The sequence below is a fragment of the Mus musculus genome, chromosome 6 (genome assembly GCF_000001635.26).
Source record: "Mus musculus strain C57BL/6J chromosome 6, GRCm38.p6 C57BL/6J".
Classification (NCBI taxonomy): domain Eukaryota; kingdom Metazoa; phylum Chordata; class Mammalia; order Rodentia; family Muridae; genus Mus; species Mus musculus.
Window position 1 is genome coordinate 142,363,360 of NC_000072.6, and position 22,949 is coordinate 142,386,308.

Consider the following 22,949-nt stretch of genomic DNA (forward strand, 5'->3'; position numbering starts at 1 on the left):
CTATATCATATTCCAAGTGGTTACAGCCTCCCCCACCCCCTACTCTACACTGGGCCAGTCTAAAGTCCTACACTCTTATCTGTCCAATATCAAACATAGGAAGAAAACTGACATCATTTGTGTCTAACCAAACCTAGTAAAGAACTACAGAAAAGCAGGCACACACTGAGAATGAGTAGCCAGTTACCCTAACGCTGCTCTGTGCTGACTTCTTCACTTGCATAGTGACAGCATGGGCTTCGTTGCTGAGAAGACAAGCTCTGGGTCCCACCTTCAGATAGGAGATGGTGGCGTAAGCCGTGAAGCTGTAGTCTTCTCTGGAAAAAAAAGAGCCACAGAAACTTGAAGGAGTCACAGAAAACATTTAAAACATCAATATAAAATGGACCATCTAGAGACTGCCATATCCAGGGATCCATCCCAAAATCAGCTTCCAAACGCTGACACCATTGCTTACACCAGCAAGATTTTGCTGAAAGGACCCAGATAAAGCTGTCTCTTGTGAGACTATGCCGGGGCCTAGCAAACACAGAAGTGGATGCTCACAGTCAGCTATTGGATGGATCACAGGGCCCCCAATGGAGGAGCTAGAGAAATTACCCAAGGAGCTAAAGGGATCTGCAATCCTATAGATGGAACAACAATATGAACTAACCAGTACCCCCTGAGCTCGTGTCTCTAGCTGCATATATATCAGAAGATGGCCTAGTCGGCCATCACTGGGAAGAGAGGCCCATTGGACTTGCAAACTTTATATGCCCCAGTACAGGGAGCACCAGGGCCAAGAAGTAGGAGTGGGAGGGTGGGGGAACGTGTGGGGGACTTTTGGGATAGCATTGGAAATGTAACTGAAATAAATACCTAAACACACACACACTAGACCAGCACAGACACAATCCTTAAAGGAAATCGTGGGGTTTTTTGCTTTGTTTTAACGTTTTTGACTTTGTGATCAAGGTCTAAGACTTGGGTGAACTGTTTCCTACAATGCTTCACATCAGATAACTGCAGGGCAGTTCACTCTCCTCCAGTCCAGTGGGAGAAACAGGAGGACAGAAGACAAACGGGCTGTGTACTTGAGATATTGCTGCAGGAGGGCGTGGGCGACGATTCTCTCCAGGTCTTCCCGGGGAAGGGCCGGGGCAACAACGCCAGCCACTCTCAACTTGGCTGCTCCCTTTCCCATCCAAGCATCAATCAGCTTCAGCGGGGTCAGCTTTTCATTCAGGCCTTCAGCCTGCTTCAGAATCTTTATCAGGTCCCGGCAGTGCTGTGTCACATTCTTTTTCTCAAACGCTGCAAGGAGACATGATGGGCAACTGGGATCCAAAGGTGAAGGCAGGAAGCCACCTCTGGTTAAACTGGCTCAGTTAGCACTATGGCCGGGCCCCTTACACCCACTTTTTTTTAATGTGCTCAGAATTAAGACCAGAGTGTTTAAGGCTTTATCACCAGATCAAATCCTGTTCCTAAAATACACGTAGGGATTGTAGTAATGTAAAGAAAATGACTTGACTATCAAAGAATGAAGTGTGCGCTGGTGTCTGCCAGATGTCACTGGGAGGTGAGCACTGCAGGAAAAAGTGCTCTTCCCTTTCTTATCTGATTCTGCTCATCACACATGCTATGAAAGCCAGTCTGGGCTCTAGAGAGCATTCTAAGGACAAGTCCCCCAACACTAGACATAGCATCCTGACTTACACACTGGATTCACGTCAGCTTGGTCTCTGTAAGACAGACTTTGAACTTGTAAATCAGCATCGTAGCTGTCAAGTTAAAAGTCCAGAGACTGAAGCATCGAAACCCTGGTCAGCCCAGCTTCCCAGAACACAGCCCCAGGACGGGTTCCTGTACTGTGATAAGCCACTGACCAAGAACAAAGACTATAAAGTACTAGAGGCTGTCTTTCCTTATGTAACAGTACTTCTATTTACAGGAATTCTAACTTCTTTAAAAATGTGCTGCCCCTAGTTTAGCAATATAAAATGTGACATACACATTTGACCTACTTTGGTTTTCAATGATTTGTATCACTTTTGAATCTGGAAAATTCTGATCAGTTTGTCTTTTCCATCTGTTTGGAGGGTCTAACCTTCCCACATGAAGTCCTCACTGCATTTAGCCTCTCAAGAGTCTAAAACAACAAGCAAGCTTACAAACGTCTTTACAGCAGTTGTCACACATTTTGTTACAGGCATCTGCGTTCCACACTTCATCAAAATGCTGTGCTATTAACACACGGCGACACCTGCAGACACGTGAGAGAGAAGTTACTCATCTAACCAAGTTCTCAGACTCTGCTTCGGAGTACATACATATCCTGACGGCTTGCTACTGCTGCTGCAATAATCCCAGATGTAGTGACCAGGACCACACAAAGTATTATCTCACCATAGTGTAAAATAAAACCTTAATGTCAAAATAAAGGTGATGGCAGGCTGATGTTTCTGGAAGCCCTGGTCTCTGTGGCCTTAAAACTTTCTAGAGGCTGTTCACACTCCATGGCTCCTGGCCCCGTCCACCCTCAGAGCTGTCAACTGTGAGCTCAGTCATCTCTCAACAAACTGACCTCTCTACTCCCTCTGCCACTTAAGGGCCCGTGACTACAGTGCACCCACCCGAGGAGTCTCAAGCAATGGTTGGCAACCACTGCCTCAGGCGCGATCTGTCTCACTTTGAGGAGACATTTCATGATGAAGTCACTTCTTATATTTCAGACTAAATCTGAAAACAGTCTTCACACAAGTCCCCTGGACCCTTTCACCTTCTTCCTTCCTTTGACTACTGAGGCATCAGTTGGAAAGCAAATACCACTTTATCACCGGCAGGTCACTGCTTACTTCAACACTTCTGAGCTCTTGTGTGTGTGACAGGTAATAAGACACAGGATGGTCAAGGCCTCGGGGCCTCCAGGGAGCTGAATGCTGTAAGCAGAGACTGCCATCTATTTCCTAATGAGAAACTTGACTCCACCCTGGATTATCCGGTGACTCATAACCAGGATGAATGGGCTTGTCTGAACTTCAGTGTGAAATGCCTATCTTCCTGAATGCCTTCCCACAATCACTACAGACAGCTGGACACCAGAGCCTAGGGTAAAGGCTTCATTCATAACCTTCAACAGACTGGCCGTGAGGATCACCTCAGAGACAAACTGGCTTTTCCTAGATGAAGGCAGACAGGGGTCTAGGGCTGTCCCACTGTAGGCATCTGCCTTTCCAGTGTTCTCCAGCACTACCAGCAGAGTATTCAACAGGTACTCAACTGCCACACAACATATGACACGTTACAGGGAGGCAGGGCTCACTTGCTGACATTCTGGCAGTATGACACCATCTCATACAGCTTCTGCTGCCCCACGTTCTCCATGACCACCATCGAGCTGATCCTGAATATGTCCCCAAAGCCGTAATACAGAATACAGTCTGCTCTCGAGTCATCGCGACCTGTGCTTGGAGGAATCTTGGGATTGCATCATTGCTTTTAAAAATCGAGAACATGCAAAAATATGTCAATTGGCTGACAGAATTTCACAATACAGCTAGAAGTTTTTATATGTGAAGTTAATCTTCAAGAGTAACCGTGGGGTTAAATGATTACAAAGAGGCTCATCAAAACTCAGCTTGTTAATATAGAAAAAAGAATACCCATGAGTAGTTCACTTATTTTGGGTTGTATATGTGACTCTACTAAGTAAGAATTCCAATGGCAGACATGAACATCATATCTTACAACACATGAGAAACAATTTTTAACATCCCAACAGAATGTGTAAGAATAAGTATAAATCTGATTTTTAAGAAGACTTGTTCTAAAAATTAGTACCTAAAAACAAGTATTAAAACTCAGGATGTTTAAGTTTAAAAACGTAAACATATCCTCTGAGATTACTTGTGGATTGGAAACCTACATACCGGCACGCCCGCTCTCTTGATAGTAATTCTCCATGGATTTGCTCATTGAATGATGGATGACAAACCTCACGTCTGGCTTATCAATTCCCATGCCAAATGCGACTGTTGCCACTACCACCTAAAATGTGTTAATATTTGGTCAGTTAATTAAGTCATGTAAATATTTTTAAAGGTAAATTAGGCTTTCAAGAACAACATATACTTAACCTGAAGCTCATTGGCTGACCACTGTGTATGAACCTTGGTCTTATCTTCTGGTTCCATATTGGCATGGTAAGTGCCTGCATGAATTCCCAACTTCTGTAAACTGATGGTAATTTGTTCAGAGTCTTTCTGAGAGAAACAGTATATGATTCCTGTAGTAAAATATGGCCAAGTATTAGATACATATGCAGGTCACATTCCTGGGGGTTTAATGTGTAACATTCCCAAGACCATGAACAATTACAGGGCAGAAGCAGAAAGGAGTTATACATCTCCAAGCCCTGACTCATACTTACTGTTGGGGGTAATCCAAGGCTTGATATACAGCTTGTCAGAAACAGAAATGAGCCCTGATCCTCCAGCTAGCGTTCTCTCTGCAACTTTATCCCCACTACACAGCACTTCCTAAGACGATGTGAAGACTGAGCAATGTGCCTTGGTGTGGTTAAACTTTCCGTCTCCAGCAGCCATGGCCAAGGGTGGAGGCATATCCTCCAGGAGGGACATAGAGCTGTAGCCGCTCTCAGATTTACCTGACTCAGGAATTCCTTTCACCGGGTACCATTACTCTCTGCTAACAACCTAGAGGACAGTGATGAAGGGATGGTAGGCTTCAGTCTCACTGGTGTAATCCTTAGTCCTGGAACTCAGAAGCAGATGCTCCCAACTTTACCCTCCTTCTCCTGGTAAATATGTGCAGTGCCCTTCCTGTAAGACACTGTGTCTCGTATCTCTTCAGAATATTGAGACTCACTCAGTGATACTAAAGATACTAACAAACTTGTCAACAATACTTAGCACTGTCATCTACTCCACAGAAGGCAAAGCAGGCAACTTTCACTCCAACTGTGACAGGGATGTCACACAGAGTCTCCTAAACCAAGTAAATGGATTTGACCTCATTTTCTGGTGTCAGTCATGTATCACTGGAGGAATCATGTGATTTCATAAAGTCTATGAAAGTCTTCCCCAAGCTGATTTGCTTTTAGCATTACCTGATTGTCCTTTGTACCGTCCATTAATTAGCTTGACAATGTCCTCAGTAAAGTCTTCAGCACTTGAGGGCTTTTGCCGAACCTACAAAAAACTGTCTCATTAAACAGTAGGCTCACCAGGGCCATCCAAGTTGTACCTGCTAACAATCTCTGCGGGATGCTTCCCTCTTGGGTAGTGTCCCTTCCTGTCACACTTTTCCTGGCTTCACAGGAGTCACCCACCTGACTCATCCCTGCCTCTATCTAGCCTCTCTCCTCGATTTTCAGACCCTAATCTGCCAGAGATGAGGAGGCATAGAAACAGCAGGTAACTTGTGAAGATGGAGGCTTTTCTATTGTTTGATAATTTAATAAAAACATGAAGCACAGTATGAATGCAATGAAAATGCAAAGATTAAATCTGTCCTTAAAACAACTTGAAAGAATTCAGAAAGCCACTAGCACATTTTACCTTCAAGCATATGTTTCAGATAAAATCCACATGGAAATACTGGCAAACTCATTAGAGTGTATTTGTATTTCACACTATTACTGAGTTACACAGATATCAGTAGGGCTCTTGGTTTCACCTCTCCTTGCTCTGAATCCGATGCAAGAAAGGATTTAGCAAATATACCCTACTTGCTCATATTGTATAGATTACAGTCTCATTTAACACAGGATTTTCTATTTAGCCTAATGCAGATTATGCTATACAAGACACAGATAAACTTAGGCACTAATTTATTAGTGTCCTAATAATAACTTCATGACATTAGAACTGTTTATACTAAGTAATTATGTCATAAACACAATGAAGAAGTATAACCTCTGTGTACCTCATAAAAAAGATTTGGCCGGTTGAAAGACGCTGTAAAAGTCAAACACTTTCCCACACACAGGATTTTCTGTACATCCTTCAGAACATGGTTGGTTGCTGTTGCAGTCAGCCCCATCAGTGAGGCGTTGGGAAACTGGCGCTTCAAGATGCCAAGAGCCTTATAATCTGAAAAAGAAGACAATGGTCTGTCCGTCAGAGAAAGAGTAAGTTGGGTCCTTAAGAGCACAGATGAGTGACAGCCACCTAATTGTACTTGCAGACTTGGATATAACTAAATTTGAAGGCCTGACACTTCCTGAATTCAGAGGCTTTGCTGCACTTTTCTTCAGAAATAGTGTTCTTGAGAGAGATAGCATTAATTCCCTGTTTAAAGCAGGTGTTATGCAGCTTGTTCCTCTTGACTGAAACATTCCTGGCAGGCCATTCAGGCTCAAGAAATTCACATGACTGAAAAGGCATCTCTATGAGGTTATGCAAGTAAGCAATTAGTGGGAGAAGGGAAGCCCTCCAGTAGTGTAAACGCCTGTAAGTTCTACCTAGGACTCCGGCATTCATGAGTCACCCATGCACCTGCAAGTAATGAAAACCCCATCGCTTTACCAAGCTGGACTTGTGTAGAACTGTTTCTTATGTCCTTACCTTCTCTATCTGGTGTAAATAGCAATGATCACCCCAGAAAAGGTCATGCAATAAGGGATACTATGCATGCTGTCAAGCTATGCACTGTGCTACACTTGTTAGACAACAGACTCAAAGGACAGTGAGATAATCAGAGTACTTAACTCTGTTGCAAATAGCTAGAAAAAGCCATCTGTGTGATCATCAGCAATCGTACCACCTGGTACCATTCAAGAGTATCAGTTCAGAGCAGAAGATAAGCAGTGGTAAGGCCACTGCTTTGAGCAGATTTGTACCTGCCAGGCACATCCAATAATGGCAAGAGTGGTCCTTCATTTCCCTTCAGTAAAGAAATGTGGTAGGAAATGTGAGGTGCCCAGAGAGAGCCCTGTGACCACTGAGGAGAATGTGACTGCCTTGAGAGTTGTAGATTTCAGAGATGGCATTGGTATCAGGTCTGAAAGAATACACAGAAGTTCACCAACCGGGTCATGAAGGAGCACAGCACACAGTACCAGTCACTGTGAAAATCACTCAGCATGCCATTCAGGGAGCCAGATCACAGGGTATGATCTACTTACTGTCCAATCAACTCAGGAATTCTATTTCCCAGAATTCCTTACATGTACAGTACCAAGTGTTGCTTGTGACTGAACATCTTCCTGACAAGTTCTAACTGCAAGCTTTGACAACCAAGACTGGCTCTGCTAGAACCTTAGCAGGCTCCACAGATGTTACGTAGAGGTCACGGCTTCACAGAGGGCTCTCCGTGAGCTTCCCCACTGCGAGCCCCTTGATACCCTGTGTGCCCTCCCAGCTCTGATTTGTCCTCCTTAGGTGCTCAGGAAAGTGCTCTGAGGTCACTCTCCAGCTTTCCCCTTCAGACTTCCCTATGCCAGTTCTTCCTGCAGCTGTGCAGGGTCTGTCTTATAGTAAATTTCCATAAATCCTGTCACTCTTACAGTACCTCTGATTTCTGCCAGCATTTTCACTGAAATACTAATAAGAAAGCAGGCTTCCATGAAGCTATGAACAATAGAGCCAGCTGGTTCTAAGAAGGCAGGACTCCATCTGATAAGATATGAGGGGACATCACACAAGTCTCGAGTCAAAGAACATACGGGCTCCTGTCCCAGAAATCAACCTTGGCTAGCACTGCACAGATGATGCTAGAACAGGCAAACACGGGATGAAGGGAATCCCATTACAAGGCCCATATCAGACACCTGCAGTGCTGAACTGTAAGGACAGTGTGGATAAGATAAAATCATTGGTTGCTCAACTGGGTTCCATTCTCAGGACCCACATGTAGCTCAGTCCAGTCCAGGGAAGCAAACACTCTCTTCTGGCCTCCTCAGGCTTACATAAGGCGAATATACATACACAAAGGCAAAACACTCACATGTACAATAAATCAATCTAAAAAAATTTTTTCAAAGATAATAGTGCTGAAATTTAAAGTTACAACTATATACACACACACATATACACACACATGTATGTATATACATTATATATATATATATATACATACACTATATATATAGTATATATGTATATATTAGTCTTTGGGCCATAAGATCACTGTCATTGAAGAAATGTAAAGAAAAGAAAGATAAGGACAGAGAGAGTAGAACTCTATAAAACACTGGTATTTAAGGAAAAAATGAAAGAGACAAAAAAATTGGAAAGTAAGAAATTCAATAGTGTTTGTTACATGACAGTAAACAAGGGAGAAGAAAGTGTTACCACTCTGGGGAAAATCAAGTAGTGACAGGTACAACCTGCTGTAAGGCCTGTAGCCAGCTGACGGGATAACTGGCCAACTGATGGAAAGCTGATCTGCGGCGTAAAGCAGTACAGCCATGTAGACAGCAGGGAAGGGACCACCCGCCACCTGAAGAGAGGTAGCAGAAGGGTGACATTCCAGGGCAAATGCAGCAGAGACCATGACTACAACCCAGACACCACATGGGGAAACATGGGACGCATGACAGACGAGCAGGCTGGCCCAGGAAGCCCTTGAGAATGAAAAATCGCAGAAGGAAAAGTAGGCACAGCCAGGGACTAGGAATTCTTAGTTTCAAATTGTAGCCAGGTGTGATTGCACATGTCTTTAATCCCCACACATGGGAGGCAGAGGCAAGTAGATTTCTGTGAGCACAAGGCTAGCCTGGTCTACATATCAAGTTCCAGGTCTACATAGAGACCCTGTCTCAAAAACTAAACAACAGCAACAATAATCGTAATTAACAATGTGTACGTGTTTACCTGCATGTTTGTAGGATGCATGTGTGAGCGCATCCATGCAGACGTCAGTGACCACCTTAGGCAGTCATTGACTTAGGCTCCTCATTTACTCTAAAGCAAGATCTCTTCTGCTGTTGCTACTGTGCCATATACACCTGGCAGGCTGGCCTGCAAGCTTCCAGGGATAGTCCCTCCCATCGACACAAAAGTGCCGAGTTGCTGGACTGGGCGTTACATGGATCCAAACACAGGTCCATACATTTGCATGGCAATCATTCACCCTAGCCAAGGTTGTTTTTTTAATAAAACAATCCTGAGTAAATTTCTTTAGGATGTCATCAGGATTAGGTTGGCAGCTAAAGTACTACTAAAATGTCTCATCAAACTTCAGTCTCTCTGAGCTGGGTGGTTCTCTGAAAACCCAGACAGATGAGAATACCTTTAGGTCCTACAAACCCTTCAATTACTAGGAAAAAGCTGGAATGCGAGAGATGCAACATGGGCTAGTGGGCATGGGTGGCTAAGATGCTGCACTAATGAATGGAAGGCAGAGCAGCTGAGTACCCACGCCATGAGTGGACGGTTTGAACAGAGGCAGGCCCTTCCACCGTGACGAGCAAAGTGAGGATGCAATCCCCGGGGCAAGCATCCGTACCAGGCCTGAAGTCATGACCCCACTGACTGCAGCAATGCACTTCATCCACTGCCGCTCCCGTCAGCCTCCCGGCTTCATAGGCTTTCTCCAGTCTTGACATGAACATCTTGCTTTTTGCAATTTTCTCTGGAGTTACATAAATCAGCTTTAACTGGGAGTTTTTATTCACCATTTCAGCGTGCACCCATTTTACATGTTCCTATTAAAGACAAAATAAAAACGATCAGAGTAGAGTCAAGTTGGTGGACCACGATACTAAGTGAAAAATCGGCGTTCATTACTAAAAAGCAACAGAAGCAGACGCTGGCTCACTACAACTGAGTCCACCCCGGGTGAGCTCTGTGGCCGCTGTGCAAGCAATGTCTAGGTGGCTCACATCCAGAGTGCTGAGGGTAAAAGTCAGTCACTTGGCAAAAAAGAGGAAGAAACGTGAATGTCTCAAGATTCTCCAATAAACAATGTGTAGAATTTTACATTGTTAATAATAAAACCTAAAATGTGAACCAAATAGAGTAGCTGTGGCCATAGTAGTAGGTTTTCCAAATTCACTCATTAAATTTATAATTATCCACCCATGAACAAAACCGTTTAGCTGTTTTAATTATCGCTATTTAATGGAGTTATAAAATACCCATTTAAACGGGTAGACTTGTGTGCACACTCAATGTTAAATACCCATTTAAACATTTCCAGGGTTAGTGTTTTAACGGGATGATGGGTTGCAGTGTGCTTTCTTCCCCTCTTCATTAGCAGCCTGTACATGGGCTAGCGAGATGGCTCAGCAGGCAAAGGAGCCTACTGCCAAACTGATAACCTGACTTCAGTCCTCAGGGAGGATCCACATCCAGGTGGAAGGAGAGAGTGATCCTGCAAGTTGTCCCCCAACCTCCACCTGTGCACGCACTGTGGCGTGTTCATGCCCTACTCCTCCGACCTCTACTTGTGCACGCACTGTGGCGTGTTCATGCCCTACTCCTCCGACCTCCACCTGTGCACGCACTGTGGCGTGTTCATGCCCTACTCCACTGACACATAAATAAGTGTAACAAGACAAAACATCAGTAAGAGTTATACACTAAAAAATCTACAGTTAAAACATGAGACCTGGCATTTGTTTGTATGAATAAATCAAGAGGCTAAGGGTATAGATGGAGAATGGCAACCATTTGTGTATTTTTAAAGAATTCCTTAACAGAATTTACAAGGAACAGCCTGGAAGTGGTCTGTCCTTCAGATAAGGTAAGACAGTCCATCTCCACACACATATGTGCTCTTTGTAACTCATCCTCTGCATTAAAATAGACTGTACAATGAAAGGTGGTGTATATATATGTACATGTGTGCGTGTCACCTGGAGTCAGCATCAGAGGTCAGAGGGAACCTTCCTTCTTTATATGCCCCACCTTATCTTTTCAAGACACAATCTTGCTGAGACACTCATCAATTAAACCAGGCTAGCTGGTCGGCGAGCTCCAGGGAGCTTCGTGTCACTAATCAAACTCAGGTTGCCCTCATGCTGCAAGCCATGTACCCACTGTGTACCCACTGAACCATCTCGCAGGGCCTCCTTGCGTTTACACTACGTAACAAACCATGTTAGCAAATGCTTCCTCTGAAGTGCTAGACAGGAGAAAGGCTGTCTGTCATGTGGAATGCAGTCTCCATGAGCACTAGGCTGAGTTGCTGTAGGACTGAAGCAATACCTAAGAGAATAAGCTTGCTGATCCAACAAGTTTACTATTGACACGGAACCCAAAGTCTATGACTTCATGTACAATACAATACTAGCTTTTCATAGTTTGTGGGTTTTTTTTTAATCTTTATAAGTAAAAACAGGCATGGGGCACACAAAAATAGACAGTGTCCAATACTAGGCTGTGAGCAGAAGCCTGCGGCTCCTGACATAGTATTTAGGGTTTATACCTTACAGGCAACTCAGATGCCGATGAGACTCCCACATCAGTTAAGACTTTACATCTGAAAACTGAAACCACACTCCCATACCTTAGAGCTGGAAGCATTCAACATAGTAGCTGAAATTCCCAACTGTTTTAAAACCATCAGCTGATCTTCCATAAGAGAGATGAGTGGGCAAATCACAAGTGTAAAACCTAAAAGAGAAAGACAAAGCAAAAGCTACTTTCACCTCTCCACTCGCACCACAGCGCTCCCACAGCGCTCCAGTAGCCACTTTCTGCACCCGGCAGGCCCTGCAGTTGCCAATGCAGATTTATCAATTCAAGAAATAAAGAGAGATGGGCAGAATAAATGAGCAAATAAGGTGAATGTAAGGCAAGTAAATAAAGCATAGAAGAATCACTGTGCTAGAGATGGCTTGGCAGTTAAGAGCTGAGCCTCACACAGTGCCGGGATTCAGTTCCCAGCGCGTGGTGCTTCACAGCCATCGTAACTCTAGTGTCAGGAGATCCGGTGCCTCTTGTGAGCTCAGGCATGTGGACACAGACGCACACTCACACACACACAAACTCAAATCACAAGTACTTTTTAAAAGAAAACATAAATGTCTACCTTTCTTCAATCCTACAGAAATACATTTTACTATTTTTAATTTGTTACCCTCTTTAACAACAAGTATGGAAAGTCTCAATGGAATAACACACAGCAGGCCTAGTACTACACTGCTGTATCAGGGAAAAATTATTCAAAGCTGTCCAAAAGAACATAGCCTGTGCTGCTCAGGGCTGCAGGCACATGCAGCCTTCACTTTTCACATCAGATAGGCAGCCTGAAGGCACACCAGTGAGCAGTACAGTGACAGAAGGGACTCTTCATGTGCGGGCTGCTGTGTGCTGCTGAAATGACATAGTCACATTTCTACTCTGTGGTCCTTACAGTCACCTGGCAGAGGAGAGTCAGATTTAAATATACTGACTCACACTGCGACCATACAGGACTCTTGCCCTGTCTGATACTCTCTTTCCCACACTCACTCAATACACTTCAACACAGTCATGACCCCATCTGTCAGAAATCAAAATGCCTGCAGTGGTCTGAATCCTTGTTGGAACCCAATGCACACTGGGAAGGTGTGAAGAGAACAACCCTTGCAGAAGAGAGTCAAGAAGGGTGAGGCCTCGGATCAGTGTCCCAGTAAACTAAGATCAAGAGACTGGCCCTGTGATGTTAGGATTCAGCAAGAAAGAGCCACATCTGAGGCCACATCTGAGGTCCATTCTAGACATCCAATCTGCTCCAGAACTGTGAGTGATAAACTTCAGTTACCTATAAACTATCCAGTCTAAGACAGGGCGTTAGAGCACATCAGACAGACTAGCACTGCTCCCCTCCCCTCGTAGCCATTCTTTTCCAGAGTACCCCACCCTCAGAAGCTCGGCTAAGACGTTTTCTTTCTGGGTGCCAGCCATGCTAGATCTACCTAAATTCAGAGCCAAGGTCAAAAAGACTATTCCCAGCCTCTAACCTAACTTTCAGGTCCTGGTTTTGTGTGGCCTCTGCCAGCAGCTGTCAGAGGTCAAGGTCCCTCCCACCTGTCCTATCCCTGGGCTACCCACAGCACACTCTCCACAACACACATTATGCCCCTAGCTCCACACACAACACACATTATGCTCCATAACACACATTATGTGCTCATCTAGCCTCAGCTTCCTGCATATTCCTCCTTCTCTTGCTTCAGATGTCATTCAGAGCCCTCCTCTCCCCCATGCCACAAGGGAGGACACAGTTCACTCTGGTGGGTTCAGAGGCATTTGTGTAGCGCAGGCTATCTCACCTGGCCCAGAGCTATCTCACCCCATGCCCTCTCCCACTGAAGCCTACCTGAATGCCTGTAAGCACTGTGAACTCTCTATGCCCAACCCAGACTTCACCATTTCTCTCTGTCCTCACATAAGCTCTTTCTCCCGTGTAGCCAGGGTAGTAGACAAAAACAGTCTGGTGAGGCATGGGTTCGAGTCGTATCAGCCACTTCCTCCTGTACATACCGTCTGAGCACAGCGCAGGTAGCTGGTAGCATAAGCTCTTCCCTCCTCCTGTGGGCATGACAAGAAAGATATCCTTTCTAGCCATGGTGACATTGATGGTTTCCAGCTGCAGAGGTCTGAATTTTTGCAGTTTAAAAACATTTTGCAGCACATCTTTTACCTTTCCGAACCATGGAAAATCTAGAAAGAGAAAAATTAAAAGGATAAAGACTATAAATGGGACGTGAATGGTCGCTTTCCACATAAAGCTACCAGAATATATACAAATCACAAAAGTGCATAAAACTTTTAATATTTATGAACCATTAAAACATAGTAATTTTGTAATTTGTATAACTAAGTACTCAAAACAAAGCATAGTGACTGTTTTATGGTTATTATATCAGAACCTAATGGAAACACTTGCCAATAACTGAAAATTAGGAGGGTGGTGCTCAGCCAGGCACGGGAAGGACAGTCAGGGGTGACTAAGGAGGTCACAGAGCTAAAGCACCCAGCATGACTGAGCTGAGTTAAAGGCTGGACTTGGGCCAAAGTGTTTTGCATTTAGAGACCAGGCCTGAGAATAATCTCCACACATAGACAAAATTATAATTTCCTAAAATATTTCATTAAATTTAATAGTAAATATGTTTTGTACAACAGTTTTTAATTGTTTGTATGTATACATGGGTGTTTGCTCACATTTATGTCTGTGTTCCATCTGAGTGTTTGATGCTTCAGAGACTAAATAGAACAAGGTGTGATAGACCCTAGAATCCGTCTAGCTGTAAGCACTAGGAACCAAACCCAGCAATCAGTGCTCTGACTGCTGAGTCATCTTCCTAGCCCTTCATTCAAGACTTTAAATTAAGTATGGTTTGTTCTGGGTTGAGTGTGGCGGCACATGCATTTAATCCAGGCATTCAGGAGGCAGTCAGATCTCTGTGAGTTGGAGGCCAAACTGGTCTACATTAGTTTCAGAACAGCCAGGGTTAAAGATTGAGTCTCAGAAAGAACAAAACAAAACCAAAAACAAACAAAGAAAAAACCCAAGGGGCAGGGTCTGTTTGGAGGGTTTAGCTAACTTTTTGTTTTAGTTAATGCTTAAAATCTTAGCTGATATACTTTTCTTTCTTTCTTTCTTTCTTTCTTTCTTTCTTTCTTTCTTTCTTTCTTTTTTTTTTTTTTTTGACACTGATGTTTGCTACTAAGACCATACACACAGAAAACAAAACCCAAGTTCCAAGTTTACATGTAAAATATTATAGCACATGAATAAAGAATATCTGCCTGCAAGTTCCCCATGCCAGCTTTATCTCCCGGTACACACTGATCCACAGAGTGATTTCATTCTTGATTACGACAATGGCAAGGCAGGAGAGTGGCAAACCTTCTTTATTCCAAGCAGCTGGTGATGTGTCCAAGTCGCTGCTCGCCTCAGCCGAAGAGTCCTCCAAGTACTGTTTGATTTTCCCTGTCAGGACTGACTTTCTCTGAAGGAGCTCTTGCCGCCTCTCTGTGAGTTCCTGAATCTGGATGTCAATGGCATGAAGCTCACTGGCTACGGATTCCAGTTCCTCTGTCAAAGCTGGGAGAGGAGAGAGGAGAGAGAACAAACACTGTGAGGTTCCCTATTGGGTTCTGGAAAGTCCTCTGTCTACATTACAAGCCTAAAAGTAGGAGAGCAGAGGGCTAAGAGCATGTTCTAGAGTCAGAACCTCGGACTAGTCCCCTTCCCAGCTAAATGATCTCAGCAGAACATCAATGAACTTCAATGTCCCCTTCTACCAAGTGTCCATAATATGCTCTTACTAAGATCAAAGTAATGCTGGGAAAGTTCAGTGGTTCATTCAACACGTAGGGAGTTCCTGACGGGCCCTGGTCAGAAGCTAAATGTGTAATAAATGACAGTTGCCATTCTCATCATGTCACACAAAACTGGTCTAACAGTCTCCTAAGTCTCTGCAAGCAAGCCACCTGGCAACTGAACCGCACAGACACCTCCGTGTTTGGACTGATGCAGTGCATGATAACAGCTTCCAGTCATCCCAAGCAAGCTGATGAAATGTGTGACGTGACAAACAGTGCTGTGATAACCTGCTCTACAACACCGTGGCTACGAACTTACAAAGTCTCAGGATCAAGTACTATTCAAGTACTGAGTCAAGTATCAAATCACAGTGAGGCTCAAATCAAGGCAAGTGAGAGAAATTTGAAAGCTAAGGGCATCCCATGTGCTTTAGTAATCAGTGTACTGGAATGCCTCTTCCTTGGATCAAATCTTGTGGTTATGATCTGAAGGAAAGAAATGAGGCAGCCACCAGGTTCTCCCTGGGATGTCAGGCATGGAGTCAGGTACTCCTGCATCTCCCTCATGTCAGGGACCTGCTGGTGCCCCTTGTTCCCATGGGGCAGAAGCCAGCTCCTGCAGTACCTGCTGCAACTTCTCTGTTCCTGGAAATCTGGGGTAGGTTCATTTGCAAATCTATGTGACTGGGGTCTTGGCTCTTCAACAGGACACAGCATCCCGGACATGACAGCACAGTGATGCAAGTCCCAGTGAGCATCAGATGACTCCTCCTGAGTTCTAGCTTATCCTACAGGGTGCGGCCCACCCATGTAGGCCTGAGCACATCCTTACCTTCCCGTGCTCCGTACCCATCTCCCTTCCTCACTATTGTCACAGCCAACCAGGCACCACTACCTACCTAACTCTCACAATCACACATACGATCTTACAATTGTTGTTATTTTATCTACGCAGTGCTGCACCTAGGACCTCGGGGAGACCACACACACAATCCACCCCTAACCTACAGACCCAGCCCTCTCTGTATTCTGAGAAAGAGCCTCACTGACAGACCCAGGCTGGCCTTGAACCTATACTCTCCTCCCTCAGCTTCTCTGACACTGAGATTACGACGTGTGCCATCACACCTAGCTGCCCACATTTTCGACAGATGCTTATTACGCTCCTTCTGAAATCATCTGTGGCTAGCCCCAAGTCTCCCAAGGAAGTAAGCTACTGTGTTAGCTGCGCTTCCTACCATTAGCACATCAATTCATAAAGCACACTGCCGGGACCACAGTGGAGGCAGCTTATGAAAAAGCGAGTTCAAGCAAGTGATAAATGAAGGCAAGAACAGGGTATGAGCCTATCTTGGCCTCAACATCCTCATGGCCCTATGACCTCTCAGGGAGTTCCTTACACCGGGTTCTTATTAGACTGAGGAAGAAACGCACACAGGGTCTGGGGAGCACTGTGTAGGAAATCCACACGGGCATAACTGTGTAGTCACTTGTGTCCTCTGTGAAGGCCCACTAGTAATAATTCAAAAGATGCTAATTCATCAAAGGGACAAAACCATCTGGATATCAGCCAAGCCTGTTCTTGTGCAACAGCAAGAACAAGCTGCCCCTCTTCCAGCACCAACGTCCACTCGCTCAGACTAATGTGGTCAGCGCCCAGCTTACAGACAGCACATTCTCACTGAGCCTCCTCTGTGGCATCATTCTTAAGAGGAAGACCAAATGACTGGCAGCAAGTTGACAAGACACTGGGACCTTCTGTGATGCAAGTACCTCACTCAGTTAGACATGCTGTGCATGGGCTCACCTTCCCCGACATGCTTCCGTGAAACCTACTATCCTTCCATTTACAACATGCCTCCTGGACCATATCCATACTTTACACAGACTGCTTCAAAGTACAGCCCACGAAATGCTAGGGAAATCAGTGATCAAATCAAGCCCCCGATGTTTACAAGTGGCTACCCTGAGAGAATAGCCAAAGTCATTTCAAAAGATCAGTTATAGTGCCACACACACACACACACACACACACACACTGCCACACACACACACACACACTGCCACACACACACACACACACACACACTGCCACACACACACACACACACTGCCACACACACACACACACACACACACACACTGCCACACACACACACACACACACACACTGCCACACACACACACACACACACTGCCACACACACACACACACACACACACACTGCCACACACACACACACACACTGCCACACACACACACACACACTGCCACACACACACACACACTGCCACACACACACACACACACACACACACACTGCCACACACACACACACACACACACACTGCCACACACACACACACACACACACACACTGCCACACACACACACACACACTGCCACACACACACACACACACACACACACACACACACACTGCCACACACACACACACACACACACACACACACACACACACGAGGGGGGGCAGTCACCTCAATGAGTACCGATGCCTCTCCTGTAGCCCAGTTCCCAACACTAGGAAGCAGCGGCTCCTCCTACTCTGACTTGGAATGAGCCGCTGGTTGAACACCCGCTCACCCTTGAGAGGCTGCTGGTCTGTCTGAGGATCTAGGCCTCAAGGAGAAGATGCTTCTACCAAGGAAAAGAACAGTGGCTCAAAACTGGAAGCCAGTGGCCTGCACTTGGACACTAGGAAATCAACAGGCAAGAGGCAGCTGAGCTGGCAGGGAAAGTGACCATGACTAAGGAGGTGGGTTGCTACCACACCATAGTGATAAGGGCTGTGTCTGGAACAGGGGTTCATGGGGCACCCCCTACCATCCCCATATAGTTCTATAATTAAGCTATTACAAAGTAACAATGGTAACTCTAAAAAGCATACCAATAAGGAAGTCTTCACATAGAAACAAACCAGAAACAGCTCACATAGGGAGCTGGAGAAGGCAGCTCTGAACACCAACTCTGACCGCTGACCACCAGAAATAAGACCTGCACACCAAGTCTTTCTCCTTCTCTTTGTGCTTTGCCTATTGGCCGTGCTTAATGCTTTCTGATTTTAGTTTCTTAGTTCCGCTCCTGTTTCCCAAACACCTAACATAAAAACACTAGTCCTGCGTCAAGCTGTGGCTGAGATGGATAAAGGCAATCTGTGATCTCTCTGGGAGGCTGGACAGGGAGCGTGCCATGGCAGAAGCATGACGCACCACTGCCCTCATTTGTACGTTAAGTAAGGCAGAGGTCAAGGTGGGATCTCTGCTGTGCTGCCTTAGCCCGGCTGGAACTCTAGCATCCCCTTCTCTAACCAGTGCCAGAGAACTGGACCTTAGAGCTGAAACAGACACCTAGCTTTCCACATCTACACCTCTACATCAGTGTCAAGTCAGGGCTAATAGCCTTCCTGACATGAGCTGCTGTGAGGTAACCTCAGGAGAGCAGCCTCCAGAGCCGGTTCTCCTTCAGTTCTCTGAGCCTACAGCCAGGCCGTGTGCAAGAACAGCAACTCTGTCAGTGTCCTCCTCCTTCCGAACTGCGTGAGAGCTGAGAAGTGGGTCACGGGATAAGAACTAGCCGTCCGTCCTCACGGGGAGTATTTTACCTTTGCTCTCAAGGTTCTAGATCTCTTCTCACCCTGCATGCCTTTCAGCCACCTCTGACCTAATACCATACACACAGACAACATAGAAGGAGGGCTTAACTACCTCCCATGGTCAAGTAAGGGTTAATCACTGCAGTAAATCTTTTCAACACTCTTGGCACTTCTGCTCCTCTGATCAAATTCTGCCTGATCCAGGTGTTAGTGTCAACCCATGCAACAAAGTCAGCACTGGAGACCCCTACACAAAGTCCTGATGAGCAAGAGTATTCAAAAATCTGGATGCTGAGACATTACTCAAAATGATATTATTTCTAAAGCTAGCCTCTACGATACAGGTCACAAGCGGTGAGAGTCAACACTCAGTGAATGACTTCAACAACCCACAAAGGATTCATGGGGCATACTGCTGCTACTCTATCTTAAGAGCATGTTGAGGAGAGTAGACCACACACCAGTGTTCATGTCTAGATATTCTAACAATGTCCCAAGCTGACATTAACAAATGGTCTCCTCCTATCAAATACAAAGCAACAAACCAAAGGCAATTGCAGAGGGTGCTTCAAGTATATATCAACAAACAGGTAGACCAGTAGACAAAATAGACTAACTTCGTAAAATGGACCCACTCCATTATTTGATTAGCTTTAAATCATAGCCCATTGGGAGAGCTTAAGTCAGGGTAGGTACACTAAGATGTGGAATCCAAGCACGTCCACACTGTACCTCCGTTCCGCAGCACCTGTTAGTCTCATCTTGATGGAGAAGTAATGACTACTTGTGTAAGGATCTAGACAAATTAGTGTTACTAACTACCAACCCGTAGGATGTGAGAACAGACAAAACCAAAATCTTAGGTCATCTATCCACACTGACATTTAGGCAAACTGTGACACTGTATGCCTGTTTTTGTGGTGTGTGGTGGTGAGAAGAGTGTTTTTCTAAAAAGAACTCAATCTTGTTTGCTAACTGGTAGGGTAGCATGCAGCAGGCCATAAGCATCACACTCCAGAAAAGACTGGAGCACCATCCTAGTTTGAAAGTTCCCTGTCCTTGCCAGTCGCCCGTCAATCAAACCAAGAACAAGATCTTCTATTACTGCAAAGTCTGAACACATAAAACCTGCAGTGGAAGGGAAGACGGCAGCACGCTGAGAACTGACCTGAGGAAGGCCAGCGCCAGAGTCACTGCTTCTGTGAACTTAAGGCACTACTCACAGAGCCACATAAAGATTTAGATCCTTTAATGTTATCAGAGGTTGGGGGAGGGGGGACCAAAAGTTCAAATAAGTAAGGTCAATTTAAAACAATGTCACACACTTCAGGCATTGTATGAGGGGGGAAAGAGGGAGAGGGGGACAAGGATGTATAAATATATAAATTAATGGAAGAAACAAAACCTATTAAATCATAAAAATTTTAGTGCCACGTCTGAAGTCTATACTTGTTTTTTTCAAATCACATTCCAAAACTGTACAAATCATTAAACATCTGGTTGAAAACCAAGAAAGCTGGTGCCAATTAGTGTTCATATTAACTGGAGCAGTGGGGTTATAAGTGATTTATATGTCCTTCCTTGTATGTTCTCAGTCTTCTAGACATCAATCAAAAACATTCTCAGAGCCCTCGTGCGCTGCTGATGGGGCCATAAATAACGCAGCCACTGTGCAAAACAGCAGCAGCTCCCCAAACCATTAAACACAAGATTACCACTTCATCAGTAGGTCCCATTCTAGGGATACACTCAAAAGAACTAGGGAGATGGCGAGTGACTAGTAGTGCTTGCTGTTGTAACCCTAGAATTCATGGTGGAAAGAGATCTGAATTTACCCTAGAACCAGGCACACATACACCCATACACACACATACACACATACCCGCGCACGAAAGCACTACTAAACCAAATTTTTCAACTTTAGTTAAAAAGAACAATAAAACATCAACTACTCAACAACAGATAGACAAACAAAACATGGCACAGCACATTACATACAATAGAACATCATTGGCATTAAAGGAGAAAATACTTTATACTTTGATATTATGCCATATGAGGTTAGTATAACAGGTCAAGTTCAGAGAGAGGAAGAGAGTACGAAGAGTTTTGTGGACCAGCACCCATCTGGAGATGGACAGCAATGACAGTCACACGGTGCAGATGCTCTGATCATCCGTGACCTGTTTACTAGTACTCACAAGGGAAAGTCTGTTGTGCATATTAATAAAGTAGCTTTAAAAAATCATTTCTAGAATCAAGATTTTTTCCAACTTTTTTAATCAAAAAAACAAATAAATGTAGAAAAACAGTAACACGCAAGGAATAATTGTATCCACTGACCTGAGACGGATGCCATTCTAAAACTGAACCGGAGATCCAAATGTCCTTCTAAAGTGAAAGAACAAACATGGTAACATGTCTACCAGCAACACTGTTGAGGTTGGCAGAGGTCCTGCTAGCATGCACAGGCATTAGTGACGAAGTGAAGCAGGCATCTTCAGGGCAGAGGCCTGGGCAACACACTTCCCAAGTCTCCACTACTATCAGCTAAAATTGTTATGGTGCAAACTGAGTATGCGGAGGAGTGGAACCTTTCCAGTGTCCCTGCCCCGTAGACTATGAAGTCGTCCTAACCATTCCTCTGCCTTCCTTTGTTCCTGGAGAGCATCGTTTTCAAAACGATTCCATTCGCCTTGCCTCCTGATGGCAATATACCTTTCTCCACTCTTTGTATTTTGGTTTTTGTTTTTTTTTTTGTTGTTGGTGGTGGTGGTGGTGGTTTTTTTTGTTTGTTTGTTTGTTTTGTTTTTTTGAGACAGGGTTTCTCTGTGTAGCCCTGGATGTCCTGGAACTCACTTTGTAGACCAGGCTGGCCTCGAACTCAGAAATCCGCCTGCCTCTGCCTCCCAAGTGCTGGGATTAAACCACACCACACCCGGCTACCTTTCTCCACTATCTTAAGTCTTAGCTCTGCTTGCTTTGCCTTTTGGCTTTAGCATGTTCATCTATACAGGGTCATGAGTTTAATCTCTAGCACCACAAAACAGAAACTAAACAAAACCAGTACTATCAATAATGCTCAGTCAATCTGTCACTATTATATACAAAAAAGTTACAAAGCAATATAGTTTTTAAAAAATCTTACAGATGTTGGTGCCAAATAGAATGTCAACAATACTTACCAAATATCCTACTGTTTTAAAGTGATAAAGCCAAAAGGCCGAATATTAAATAGTTCTGCCACTAGGCCCATGTGTACCTTAGCAATATGACATACTGTTCCTCTGTGGCTTTCTCTCTGACTTAAAAACTGGGGTGGCTGCCTCCCAGGTACTGAAACTAAAAGCATGCACAGCCATGCCTGGCAGGACTCACCTTACAAATAAGGATAGATTTTTTTCAAAAGTAAATAAATGAATGGATAAACAAATAAATAAACTACTTGGCAGTATACTGCACAGTTGCTTTAGAGAGTTACAGTTAAATGCCTACTTAAAAGAAATTAATATTCTAAGTAAATAATTTCCAGAGCCTCCTCTCTTCTGCGGGAGCTTACTCCATTTCTCTATAAAATTTGCTCACTTGCAGAGGGGGGGTGAGGTACACACTAGTACTCTTTTGGCTTAAAAGAATCTGGGACAGTTACAAGTGGAAGGAAACATGACTTATATTAAAATTTAAAGATTAAAACTTGGCCTGAACATTTAACTCCCCAAACTGTTATGTTTGCTCAATGACAATCTGTTACCATTACATAAAAACAAAATTAGAAAGCATGTTATATTTTGCTTAATTTTGTATTTTTAGTAATTATTTGGGTAGACGTGTAACCTGCCCAAAATTCCCTTGGAAGAACTTAGGTTTTCTGCCTATTTAAGTTTCAACAGTTTGCTAATTTTAAAGTCATTCGTACTCAGAACACAGGCTTTTTTTTGGGGTGGTGTTTTAGTTTTCTGTGTTAGGGGCCAAGGACCTCATTGTGTTCATGAACTGTTGTGAACAACTTTTTTGCTCAATCAATGACAATCTGTCACCATTACATAAAAGCAAAAAACAAACGTTTGAAAGTGTGTTATATATTGCTTAATTTTATATTTGCTAAACCTAAGAGTGCTCTCCA

General features: G+C 44.3%; 1 protein-coding gene across 7 annotated transcripts in view; it reads right to left on the reverse strand.

Moving 5' to 3' along the window:
• Recql (RecQ protein-like) overlaps positions 1 to 22,949 on the reverse strand; it is a 36,759-nt gene that overhangs the window by 13,018 nt on the left and 792 nt on the right. For all 7 annotated transcript variants that reach the window (NM_001204907.1, XM_030255271.1, XM_011241573.2 and 4 more), the window contains exons 2-14: positions 21,170 to 21,217; positions 14,794 to 14,991; positions 13,422 to 13,601; positions 11,461 to 11,567; positions 9,457 to 9,655; positions 5,932 to 6,098; positions 5,114 to 5,195; positions 4,122 to 4,270; positions 3,915 to 4,032; positions 3,308 to 3,446; positions 2,157 to 2,248; positions 1,077 to 1,296; positions 188 to 317 (exon numbers count right to left, since the gene is read on the reverse strand). In NM_001204907.1, coding sequence (NP_001191836.1) covers positions 188 to 317; positions 1,077 to 1,296; positions 2,157 to 2,248; positions 3,308 to 3,446; positions 3,915 to 4,032; positions 4,122 to 4,270; positions 5,114 to 5,195; positions 5,932 to 6,098; positions 9,457 to 9,655; positions 11,461 to 11,567; positions 13,422 to 13,601; positions 14,794 to 14,991; positions 21,170 to 21,185 — 1,797 coding nt within the window. In that variant the 5' untranslated portion in view covers positions 21,186 to 21,217. The remainder of the gene's footprint in view (positions 1 to 187; positions 318 to 1,076; positions 1,297 to 2,156; positions 2,249 to 3,307; positions 3,447 to 3,914; positions 4,033 to 4,121; positions 4,271 to 5,113; positions 5,196 to 5,931; positions 6,099 to 9,456; positions 9,656 to 11,460; positions 11,568 to 13,421; positions 13,602 to 14,793; positions 14,992 to 21,169; positions 21,218 to 22,949) is intronic.